This window comes from Ostrinia furnacalis, unplaced genomic scaffold (genome assembly GCF_004193835.3).
Source record: "Ostrinia furnacalis isolate ACB-3 unplaced genomic scaffold, ASM419383v2 OfSCF4955, whole genome shotgun sequence".
NCBI classification, from domain to species: Eukaryota; Metazoa; Arthropoda; class Insecta; order Lepidoptera; family Crambidae; genus Ostrinia; species Ostrinia furnacalis.
In genome coordinates this window covers 10,241-22,627 of record NW_021135194.1, presented here as the reverse complement: position 1 = coordinate 22,627, position 12,387 = coordinate 10,241, and the positions used below count along the sequence as shown (strand labels likewise).

Below are 12,387 nucleotides of genomic sequence, written 5' to 3'. Positions count from 1 at the left end.
CATTTTTTTTTTCTTTTTTTTTTCATTTGCAGTTAAAGGCAAAGGCGTATGCCATTATAGGTCGCGCAGCAAGAGTTGAGGCGCGCACGGTACTCACATCCAAACACTCTGATTTACACCGTTACAAATTGTCACTTAGTACGCAATAAATAATTTGCCTTTGAATTTGAACACAGAACACGAACAATACCATTACACAAGTTCAAATAATATTTATCGAATATGTACATCATACCAATCAATGGACCCGGGCAAACACCCCACCCCCTTTACCACACACACAGGTGAAGATTTTTAAAGATATCGCCTCCATCGTGGCCTACTAAGCAAAATGCCTCGACTGAACCAGGGTCCCGCCGGCCGCCGGTCCACTAAAATGTGGATTACGGGTTAACGAAACTAGCCCCCCTAGACAAAACGCACTTTTTGATCGAATCGAAAATCGAATCCGTCAAAACTCCATACAACAAAGGGGCTTTTCGACCACTTTTCGACTGGTTTGCGATTATAATTTGCACTTTATCTAGACCCACTGGGTTTCTTTTCTGCCGATACACCGGTTAAACTTAACCCCAGGACCTCAACTTTCGTTGCGCGACTTGCATAGTTGCATAGCGTCTCGGTACAATTTTCTCAATTTTAATTTAATAAATCCTATATTTTGTATTCCTTGGTCATTTACATGCGGAACATTAAAAAAAAAGGTCAATGTCAAAAAGGTCACACCGACAAGTGCGTTTTCCATTACAGAAATTTTACCGGCCCGGGCTTACTCGTTTCTTATTGGTGGAATAACAAACAGTTCGTTTCATTTAGCCAATAATGGACTTCCGAGTGAGATGATTCAATCGATATTAATTTACCGGTGGTATAGGAAACAGAATTTTGTGCACACCAGTTTGACATCACGTATTCCCTGTGTGATCTCACTGTTGAGGAATAAAATTGTGGAATATTTTCTAAACCCAGGTAAGTTGCAATTATATAAATTCTCAAACAATAAATAAACATTAGTATTAAGACTGCGACTCCTTTTACTTGAAAAGCTCAGTTAAAGTTTTTTTAATAAGCATTTCTCACTTTTTTACCGGCTAGACTCACGAATTAATTTCTCTAGTTTGCCTTAAAACGAGCTAACTGAGTATGGGATTCCTTTGACCAAAGCGAATGTCGTCCAAATTAATTTTCTTAATTGCATTATTAATACGGGCTTACTGGAAATTTGTCTTTTAACCTTTTAGGTCACCTTAAAGATGTAGAGGTCATCAGTTAAAAAAATATAAACTATCTACAAACTCAATATGTCATAGATACTGGACTCCGTTTTATCAAATACATTAGTCTTTTTTATATTAGAACTAGAAGAAACTTAGAAAATGTAAGTTACTGGAAAAATTACAATAAAATTAGCAATTGAGTCTTTTATATTTATGAAAGTATTTTTATCTAATCATATTATGCTGTGCAGCAATAATTTCATGAAAACTATGGATCGAATTAGGGGCACACACACACATGTGATTACAGTTTTAACTAGCTCTCCACCCGGCTTCCCCAGTGTTGTATGGTTTTAGCTTAAGCACTAATCAACACTACCCTCGGATCAAAATTACAATTTATTTATTTTTTAGACGGTTAAAAACGGATTAGAAACGGATTTTCACATAAACTGTCATTTATTTCATTCCTTTTGGAGATGTCAAAATTCAACTCGGTGATGTGTTTTAGCAAGCCAAACTTCAAAATGGGCCGCAAGTTCGTTGTTGGTGGTAACTGGAAGATGAATGGCGACAAAAATCAAATAAATGAGATTGTGAACACTCTGAAAAAGGGTCCTTTGGATCCCAATGTTGAGGTAATGTTGATACATAGATTTTGAATTAATCATTCGCGTATTGAGATTGTGTATAGACTATAGGTAGTGATAGTGTGTTTTTATTTTTTATAGGTAGTCATTGGTGTTCCCGCCATTTATCTGGCTCATGTCAAGAGCATCATTCCTGACACAGTCGGAGTGGCTGCTCAAAACTGCTGGAAAGTGCCGAAGGGTGCTTTTACAGGTACATAATGATATTTTATATGTATACTTCTTATGTCTTAGTTTTTGTTTTTGTTTGTGCTGAAAACTCATATGCAGATGTAGTTAGTTTATAATCTATTTTATTGCCCTTGTGTTATTATATTAAACTTTTTCTACATGTGTCAGAGACTGGAATTATAACCACCAACTTGTTTTAGGTGAAATCTCCCCTGCCATGATCAAAGATGTTGGATGTGACTGGGTCATATTGGGTCATTCTGAACGACGAACAATCTTCGGCGAAAAAGATGATCTTGTCGCCGAAAAGGTATTTTTTCATTGATTACTATTTTTTTAAAACCTTACATTTTACGAACATAGATGCTTAATATCCTTTTATTGTATATTTAGGTTGCCCATGCATTGGAATCAGGCTTGAAAGTTATTGCGTGCATTGGTGAAACATTGGAAGAAAGAGAAGCCGGCAAGACTGAAGAGGTTGTGTTCAGGCAGACCAAGGCACTCTTGCCCGCTATTGGCAGCAACTGGGACAAGGTTGTGCTAGCTTACGAACCTGTATGGGCCATCGGTACCGGAAAAACTGCTTCTCCTCAACAGGTAAATAACTGATTTAACATAAAATCCTCACATAATTTTATAGTAGACCACCAACCTTATATAGGTAGCAGGAAGGTGTTGGATTCAAGCTGCTATCAAGTGATCACTATGGAAATCATTGGAGGCCTATGTTCAGTAGTCGTCGTTAGGACGTCCTGTGGCTGAGATAATGATGATGACGTAATGTTGGCCGTAATAGTATAATATTAAATTAACATTTAAAACTATTATTTTTATGTTGCATGCAACCGAAAGTTACACAACTTTTGGTTCAATAGACCTTTATATGGATTTAACAAAACTCTTATTTAAGCTGTTGTAAATTAAGATGACATTATATTTGTTTTAGGCCCAAGACGTCCACGCTGCTCTGCGTAACTGGCTGTCCAGCAACGTCTCAGCCGACGTCGCCGGCGCCGTCCGCATCCAGTACGGAGGATCGGTTACTGGAGCCACAGCCAAGGAGCTTGCAGCGTGCCCTGACATCGACGGGTTCCTCGTCGGAGGCGCCAGCCTCAAGCCAGAGTTCGTTGACATCGTCAACGCAACGCAGTAAAGTACGTTTCTCATCAAGCAAGTAGTGGTAGTACTCGGAGAAACAGTACATATTTATTATTATAGCTGTAAGATCTCAAGTATCATGCGGAGACACCTATCTGGCGTGCTGGTCTTGCTTTGAATGTGTAGATGTTGTAACCCTCAAAATGTTATATCGATAGAACTCGTAATTCGTAAACTATTTTTTCCATGTAAAACAGTCAAAAAAGATACGAGGGGTCAACAATGACGTTAAGAGAATTATGTTGTCTGCTGGCGTGAGGTTTAAGCGAGTTTATTATGCTTAGTTTAATACAAAAAATGATATTTATCAATATTGTTTAAAGTTTATCATGTTGGCAAAAAAGGTTATTTTGTATTGTTATACATGTTTTTCTAAAATATAAAAAATACTCTGTTTTATCATGTTTACTATACGTTATCGAAGACTTTATATACTTTATTTTTAAAATGTGCGAGAGTACTATTTTAAGTGAATCAGACTTGTGTTTGTAATTTATTTTTACGAGCTTGTATCTGATCGCATTTTAATATATTTTATTGCAACCAACACTGCGATGTTTCGAAAGTTTTTAAGTTAATAAATCATAATTGTTTACTCAATTTTTTTTATTGTTGTCTTGCATTCCCTTTACACCTTTTCGTTGACTGGCCTATAATAAGACTATGTGCGAAGGTATAAGTAAAACACGTAAAATTATATTAAAAAAATATAATCCCTCGATACAAAAAGGTAATATTTATAACTAATAAAACAATGTATAAAAAATTTAATAATAAAAATTACAGATAAGACCTAAGCAAAGTAAAAACCAATCACCCTTGGCGTGTAAGATTAAGGCTTAAGTATTTTTTGTATAAGGTCTTTATACTTTACGAAAACGATGCGGAACATATAGGTAGATAAACAATATACAGGGTGGTGTAATTTTTGCAATAATTGATCAAACTAAAAGGATTGCTTTTGACCCAAGTTCAAATCCACCCAAATTGTCACCAGCAATCAGTTATTTAGTATGGGGATCTTTGTTTTTTAGAATTTGGTCCTGTTAAAATATTTTTATTTGATCAAGTATAAAAATTACACTCAGTATACATTATTGTATAGGTATTTCACGTTACCCCCCAAATCGACTTGATCAAATGAAGGTTTCCCTAGTGCACCACTGGCGGAGTAAGGTTCTGTTGCTGGTTCAACCCGATCGAGTAAACTGCGCACTTTGCTGGAATGTGACTCCCTCGCACTCACCCGCACCACGGTAATATTATCATACAGTATTGTAACTTCATATAAATGGACGAAACGCGAGCTTTCCTTCGAAATTCAAATCTCGGTATGCGCTCGACATGCAAAAGTCGGGGGTGTCGCGAATGTGCCACAGCAATAAACGGACGATGTGTTGTTTTTGAAACAGTAAGTGTTTTTTTTTATAAAAATATTTACAAGTACCTATTTATACAGGGTGTATGATGATATCAATTTTCTGACTTCACCATACCATTTATATGCACATGTTAAAATGGGCTAGTGTCCACTTGTAAACCCATTTACCTAACATTCTGTATAATAATCAAGCATTTTGTACGCCTTAGTCGAGGCGCATACATTTTAGGTAGCAAATTCATAAGATTTGTTACTAAATCTTAACACAAATATTTTTTTTTAATTAAATCTACTAATCACAAAACAACATGCATTTTTATCCTATTACATTCACAAAGTATTTTGTTTGTCAAAATAAAATAAAAAATTACAATCGCAAAATACATCCACAAAACTAGATAGAAATTCTAAGTAGGCAGATGTAATGAAAATAGGGTCTGCAAGTGGGCAGCCCTATCGCATGTTGTCATACGGTGACGTACCGCGCGGTTGTTGACATTTATTTCAAAAATATGGCCGAGTTGGAATACTGTATAGATAGTATTACCGTGCCCGCACACTTCCCCGCGCTCGCTCCGTCCATACTAGAGCATCGATGTGACGTTATGGCAGCCAGGTGCGCAGTTAACTTGTGCACAGTTGACCGGGTTGTAGAACCTGCCTGCCTAAAGGACCTTAGTCGACAGTAGCGCCCACTGGTGAGCGCTTCATTTCGTAGATTGCAAGCAACTACATAAAACTACTTGAGGTATTAACTATTTAAGTTTTATTTATAAAAACAAAACGGTTAACGGTAACTGCATTTTTGTCGTACATGCATAACAGAGGTAGTAGTTACAATGTTATTGACTAGTATCAACGCTGTTCTTTAACAATGTCTAGTGTTACTTTTCTAAATAACAACAGTGTCTTCTTATATTCTTCAAAATCGACTACTCTTTCTGCCCATACCCTGAACTACGCTGGACGTATACTCAACTTTACCCGTTTTAAAATAATAAATTGTACTTACATGCCCCTTAAACACAAGCGGCGTTTTGTATGAATTCGTATAAAAAACGGAAGAAATCATTTGGCGCTATTGAGGTTTCTTATTTACTCTTCACCGTACTATTAATATATTCTCTAAACTACTATAATTGTCACAAGAAAGATGCTCATATCTAAGTATTTTTTCATTCTTATTATTTTTTAAACCACGTAAGTAACAATAAATGGAATACCTACAGAATCGTACAGTAGCGCGGTTGTTACTCGGCTGGTAAAATATTTTAAACAAACGTATTAGGTACTTAGGTGCCAAAAAGTAAGTTATTTGAATAGATTGAGAGCCTTATTCGTTTGTTCCATCAAAAACCGCGGAACCGACGAAAGGCAATGCCTTCACCAGCGGCCCACCAAGTGAGAGAACGGCCTTCACCGGCGCGAACCAAGACGCCAAGAACGAAATAACCAGCAGCCAGAAGAAAATCGTTACAATCCAGTCCAAAACGAACAGGCTGAAACAAAAATAATACATTAGTTTCACTATCAAACTAGCCTTCATAAGTTTCAAGGTGGAACCACACAGCTCGGTTAAACTGCTGAGCTCAACCACATGCAAGGCTACTAGAAAAAATCTAGCAGCCTTGCACAGTGCTAGCGTTAAGCTTTTATCGCGCTAAGTATTTTATCGATTTGACGCGACCAATTCCATACATTTGTCTAAAATCATCGATAAAAATTAAATTTTGTCACGACGGGCATCCTAGCCATGGCCGCGTGGTTATAGTTTGTGTGGGTCCACCCACAATAACCACAATTAGGCCCGATTTCCACTAAAGTGGAGAGGAAGAGAGATGTTTAAATTTATGTGATCAAAACCAGTCAGATTTTGTTATTTCCACGACTTCTCCGCTCAGCATCAGTTTGGAAATCTGATTGTTATTCAAACACATCTCTTCTCCGCTTTGGTGGAAATCGGACCTTATGATATTATGTAGGTTACCTACAGAGGAATGATCAAGGCTTTATAAAATGATACTCAAATTCACTGATCAAAAATAAAATTCGAGAACATTATCAAGGCTTAACTACCTATTGGTCTAAAAACAAGACATGCAATTACTTAATCATAGTCCCATGATTTCGTGTGAACATAATAGTAACTAATATGTTTGTCTTTGATAAATATATTGTAGTAAGTAAATAAGTAGGTACTTACAAGTTATGATAAGCTCTGTTGCGCTTAAGTTTTCCCGGATCCTCTTTCAAGCAGTACATGCGACCGCCGTTTATACATTTTGCCATGTATTCATTACGATCTGCGGTAGTGATGTCTGTGATGAACATTTCTCTTTCTTCTTCATTCAATATTTTACATATACTGTCGTAGTTATCACAAGCAAACTTCCATGGTCTCATGGTGAAGTATTGAAGGACTTCTAGTCCTTGACTGATCCTTTCCTGGATTCGAATCATTCTGTAATAAATTGAAACATTACTAAAGCTTTAAGTTCGCAATTTAAAAAAATACGTTGATAAATATTAGTAAATTCCGCTACACTATCGTCACGACAAGTAGGTAAGTTTAGCAGAAATTCTGCCTTCATTAATTCAGACACACTCACTCTAAAAATGAAATCTAAACTTACATTCGTTTTTGCCCACAAATTAACAGTAAAAAGTCAATGAAGTAAGCTGGCAGTAGATGGAATAATATACGGCGTATTTCGTGCAAGGTTTTGTTGGTGGTGATGTCGCCATTTGGATACCAGAGGGGCCACTCCAGCGGATATTTACGTCCGTAATCCTTTGCCACTAGCAGCACTTCGCCCCATGATGTGGGCTTTTGGTGTCCGATGTTGACGTTGTATACGGGAATCAATTCAGGCCTGTAATCAGAAAAACAACGTGTTTAGTCAGTTACCTTAGTAGATATAAAAAATTCAGAGTCCGTTCGTTTCAGCCAAATGTCGTCTACTGCTGAATTTGGCCTCCCCCAAGGATTTCCACAACCTTGCGCTGGCCGCATTCATGTAGGTACTTCACTAGATCGTAGGNTATGAATGAATATTTTAATGATAGAGAATTGTAACCATTAATATAAATGTGATTGTATAATATGTAATTTTTTAACTTTTATTGTGTTTATGACATTGTTTTATTATTATTTTATGTTTAAATGTAATGTAGAATGTTTATTCAATTATAATATGACTGCGATTGATCTGACATTATTTAAGTGAAAATTATTTTTTATGTAAATGAAATTTGATAAGTTTGATTTATAATTTTGCATGCCAAAAGGTGGAAGATGGAGATACCAAAATACTTGTAATACCTACATTTACCCATGTTCGCAAAATAAATATATTTGATTTGATTTGATTTGATTTGATTTGTAGGTCCACCCAGCGGGAAGCCTGCCCACACTACGTCTTCCGGCTCATGTTCAATTCAGAGATTTTAAATGAATAAGTCTGAGACTCACTTCTCCTGTCTTGTTCCCTCGATCATGCCTATTGCGATGATGGCGTTGATGGCAACATCTACAGGTATGACTTCGGCGTTGAGGGAGCCGTCGCAGAGCATGGTCCGGATGACGCCCTTCCCTGCGCCCAGCATGAGACCAACGGGGCCGTTTAGGTTGTCTACCCACCCTGCCACTGGCTCCCTATATGTTGGACACACTGAAAGCAGAGTTGACCGTCATAAATAGTGTTATAATGATCAAAGTTTTTCTGCTGAAAACACACAAAACTTGCGTGATAAAATTGATCTACAGGGTGTCCCAAAAAGTAGTGTCTTGCCGAAGCCCAGAGGTAGAGCATCACTAGGGCTATCCACATATCACCCTCATGTATGTTCCGAGATTTTTGATAGTTTTCGAGTTATGATTGTTTTCTGTGCTTGGGCACTTTTTTGGTCACTGTGACGCGAATAGTCAAGTCATAAGCCTGTATTTTTATTATTATTAGATCAATACTAGGCCTAGCAGATTCAGAAGTATTTACATCCATAACACGAATGTAAACAAAAATTCTGAATTTTGTAAAAAAAAAAAACAACTCGAAAACTATCATAAGTCGCGGTGATTCGGGTAGCCCTAATTATGCTCTACTTCTGGGCTTCGGCTTGACACTACTTTTTGGGACACCCCCCTAATTCCTAAAAATGTCACGCATTCAACATTCTCTACTTGACAAGATTTAGCTTTCAAAATGAGCACAAAACGAACACTGAATTATAATCACAATAATTCTTGCAAAGTGAAGTAGGTAACGTGGAACATCAGTTCTTTCTCTATTATAGTAGATTTTTATCACAAGGTTACAATACTTACTAGATTGCTAAATCTTACCAATGCTAGGCCGAGCAATCACGACCGGCAGTTCGGGATAGGCCCTTTCAACGACGTTCTCCGCTAGCCGCTTAGAGAAGGTGTAGCAGTTAGGATGAGACCCCAAGAGTGAAGGCGTCAGGAGAGCCAGTTGCTTGTCATCGAGCCATTCTGTCAGTCTAATCACATCTTCAGGTTTCGCGGGGGGCGCGTGCGTCTGAAATGGAGTGTAGGTCTCTCTTTACAAAATAATCTGGGCAGTAAGGAACGAGAAGTTTTTTTGTGTTACGTACGAACCAATTTATATTAACGAATTTACGGATTCCGTATAATCTTCGTATGAAACTCTATGGATGGTTTCACACTCTTGGCTCCATTACGCCATTCGCACGGTCACACCTTCGGCTCTGATATCAATGTCACGTGTATGACCAATACTATTTTGTGCGATTGTCCCTTCTATATTAATGTTTAGTTTTTACTAACTTTGGACTCTACTGAAGGGTACATCAAGCAGTTAATTAAATAATAATCAAGTAGGTATTCAACATGAGTATGAAAAGCATACCTTTTCATTCAAAAGCTCATAATCGGGGTAGCAGAAAGCCGTTGACAGATGAACGAAGATGACCAGATTCTTCAACCTTCTGGCCACGCTCAAAGCTCGCAGCGTGCCCGAGGTGTTCATGTTCACATTATCCCTGAGCGGCGCCTCCAGCCTGAGTGTCGCCGCGAAGTGGAATACGACGGATACCTCTTCAGATAAGATTTCGATATCATGCGAAGATAGTCCTAAATCGTCGAATAAGACATCTCCCTGTAGACCCTTCAGTTTCTTCAAAGCGTTTGGGCGTTCACTTCTAAGACGATCGAATAGCTGTAATAAAAACAATACATTTTTATTAATCTTGGCTTATTAAAACACGTAAGGAATGGTATATTTCTTTATTTATCATTCTGCATCCCACTCAACACCAGGTGCGATTGTGGTCAAATACCTGCCTTGATAAGCATAAAAAAAACTAATTCGTTCGTATAAAAACGTTCATACCGTACACCACTTTCTTTTACTTAGTTTCTTTGAAACAAAAGTTACTAGTATCATTCACTTAGATCACTTAGATTCTACTAAGTAGGTTCTCTTTTATGTAGACTTGTGTAAAACCAATGCGGGTTTACGAGCCCCACTCAATAGACTGTTGTCCATTTACAACCAGAAGTTTAATAGCATCGATTTTTCCCAGAGTTCCTCAAGATTTAAAAAGCATATTTTAGACACTCTGCAAAGTGACCAAATTAAAATTAAGATAAATTAGAAAAAAAAAACAGAACAAAATTAATAATTAAAAGTCTGAACATAATATTAATTACTTCTTGGTGTTGGTTGAGCCGCACCGCGTTTATAAGGTGTACCTTAATTGTAATTGCCTCGCTCTATATTACATGGTTTCATTATCAATATGTGGATTACGTAGTGGGATGTGTTACCACATAAATAATACATAAGTCTAGTAGATAAGTTAATTTTTGTAAGACATTTGTTTGTAATTCCTAAAAAAAAAAAATACTCGTAAGATATATAGAAAAACTAGCTTTCCGCCCGCGGCTTCGCCCGCGTGGAATTTTGTCTGTCACAGAAAAACTTTATCGCGCGCGTCCCTGTTTCAAAAACCGGGATAAAAACTATCCTATGTTCTTTCCCGGGACTCAAACTATCTCTATGCCAAATTTCATCAAAATCGGTTGCGAGGTTTAAGCGGGAAAGTGTAACAGACAGACAGACAGACAGACAGACAGACAGACAGACAGACAGACAGAGTTACTTTCGCATTTATAATATTAGTTGGGATGACAGAGCAATTTGATAGGATACCTAACAGGACCAGACAATAGAGTTACGAGTCTAGTCCACTTTTCCACTTTTCTTGAAGGTTGTTATAATTAATCTTATCTGTAATAATTATGACATTACTTCTACGTAACGACACTAAACTAGTAATAGTATAGCTAATTGTCACAATGAAGTTATGAACGTTCTTCGACCTTAGCCTGTTCTTTACTAGTTAACATGTTTTGTAACATATTTATAGATAATGACTCTTGAACATTGAATAATAATTATGTAGTTACATTGCTAACGTTCGCCTGAATGTAACCATACAACTGAGCTCTGAGCACTAAAGATCGTTTCATGATTACTAGGGTTAGTGCTCAGGGTACTGATTTAATACAGTACTTAAATTAACTTGTAAAGTCACAGGAATCAGTGAAATTTACTTCAAATCAATTTCGTTACGTTTTTATCAAGGTTAGTAGCCTTATTACCTATAGCTAGCTGTGCCCGCTACTTCATCTAAGTGGAAATGGTTTGAATAATAGATATTTCCCATTTTTGTAACATTTTTCTTTACTGCTCCGCCCCTATTGACTGTAGGGCGTGTAAGGTTATGGAATTAGCCTAAAGCCTTCCTCGATAAATGGGCTATCAAACCCAAAAATATTTTTTCAAATCAAAGTTAAGAAACTTACAGGCAAACGTAGCATAGTCTCGATGCGTTGAGGCACAGATTTCCCCCGCTTCGGCCTCATGACGACGTAGATGTTGCCAATATCAGGAACGGAGTAGAGAAGCTTTTCCACAAGGACTTTCCCCATGAATCCTGTGCCTCCAGTCACCAGAACACTCCTTCCCTTGTAGAAGTCGCGAATTGACGCTGAGGACGCCATAACTGCAAACGAGAGAGCAAACATTACACGTAGTAAGCATGTCGCAGTAAGGTATTAATTGAGAGAATGCCCACTTAAATCACTAAGACCAACAAGGTATGTTTTGCAGAAACAGTGTGTTGTAAACACATAGAGTCGTTTAGATGTAACTTTATAGTTCTTGATTTCCTGAACTAAGGATAGCTGTGATCACTGTTATAACTAAGTTTCAAAGTGTCGTATTTTGAAAATTATGTAGTCTTTTTATCAGGGATGGCTTCAATAATTGAGCACGACGTGTCAGTATTTAAGTTTTTTGCCACGTTACCTAGTAGGTAACGTATATTCGCTAACGCGGCATCTTTATAGTATAACCAATGTCGTGGACCCCTGACACACTTGACTATTATGTATAATACTACACGGTCTACACGATAGAAAGGCTGACCACAAACTACAATGCAGGCGCCGCGGCGTGACGCTGACCACTTCTTTTTCTTCATAATGCAGTCAATATCTCAACGTGTTTTGTATAGTACATACTTTATAGCACTTTTAACTTTTATAATTTTCTTTCATCTAAATGTTATTACAGATCAGTTTCGGTAGTGAAAACAGCTTTGGACCGCCAATAGCACCAAAGCAGTGAATGCTAAATAAGTGCCGGGGAAAAGGCAGTGCCGTTGAACCCTTAAGTAAATCAAGATTTTCTCCTAATAATTTGATTACGGAGATCCTTAGCTCTTTTCTAGCCTCCTCAAAGTTTTACCACAGTTTTAC

General features: G+C 37.4%; 2 protein-coding genes across 3 annotated transcripts; one reads left to right on the top strand and one right to left on the bottom strand.

Annotated features, from left to right (window-relative positions):
• Positions 1-864: 864 nt before the first annotated feature.
• Tpi (triose phosphate isomerase) lies at positions 865-3,732 on the top strand. Of its 2 annotated transcripts, XM_028315042.1 has the most exons (7): positions 882-969; positions 1,242-1,378; positions 1,729-1,855; positions 1,949-2,060; positions 2,239-2,348; positions 2,432-2,638; positions 2,988-3,732. In XM_028315042.1, exons 3-7 carry the CDS (start codon positions 1,745-1,747, stop codon positions 3,192-3,194), a joined length of 747 nt encoding a protein of 248 aa, XP_028170843.1. In that variant the 5' UTR covers positions 882-969; positions 1,242-1,378; positions 1,729-1,744; the 3' UTR covers positions 3,195-3,732. The 2 variants fall into 2 exon arrangements, with proteins under 2 accessions (XP_028170842.1, XP_028170843.1); XM_028315041.1 differs by lacking the exon at positions 1,242-1,378 and having other exon boundaries at positions 865-969.
• A 1,738-nt stretch (positions 3,733-5,470) lies between these two features.
• LOC114360362 (putative fatty acyl-CoA reductase CG5065) lies at positions 5,471-11,652 on the bottom strand. The gene is made up of 7 exons (XM_028315055.1): positions 11,431-11,652; positions 9,470-9,778; positions 8,923-9,118; positions 8,053-8,251; positions 7,214-7,453; positions 6,784-7,041; positions 5,471-6,079 (listed from the first exon to the last, which is right to left on the bottom strand). Exons 1-7 carry the CDS (start codon positions 11,650-11,652, stop codon positions 5,914-5,916), a joined length of 1,590 nt encoding a protein of 529 aa, XP_028170856.1. The 3' UTR covers positions 5,471-5,913.
• Positions 11,653-12,387: the final 735 nt, after the last annotated feature.

Bases quoted from the DNA above. Each gene is read 5' to 3' on its own strand.
- Tpi (XM_028315041.1), top strand. From the start codon at position 1,745: ATGGGCCGCAAGTTCGTTGTTGGTGGTAACTGGAAGATGAATGGCGAC. The intron at 1,856-1,948 runs GTAATGTTGATA...TATTTTTTATAG, and splicing joins CTTTGGATCCCAATGTTGAG to GTAGTCATTGGTGTTCCCGC. The intron at 2,639-2,987 runs GTAAATAACTGA...TATTTGTTTTAG, and splicing joins AAACTGCTTCTCCTCAACAG to GCCCAAGACGTCCACGCTGC.
- LOC114360362 (XM_028315055.1), bottom strand. From the start codon at position 11,652: ATGTTTGCTCTCTCGTTTGCAGTTATGGCGTCCTCAGCGTCAATTCGC. The intron at 9,119-9,469 runs GTATGCTTTTCA...ACTCCATTTCAG, and splicing joins ATGAGCTTTTGAATGAAAAG to ACGCACGCGCCCCCCGCGAA. The intron at 7,454-8,052 runs GTGAGTCTCAGA...TTCTGATTACAG, and splicing joins GAGGGAACAAGACAGGAGAA to GCCTGAATTGATTCCCGTAT.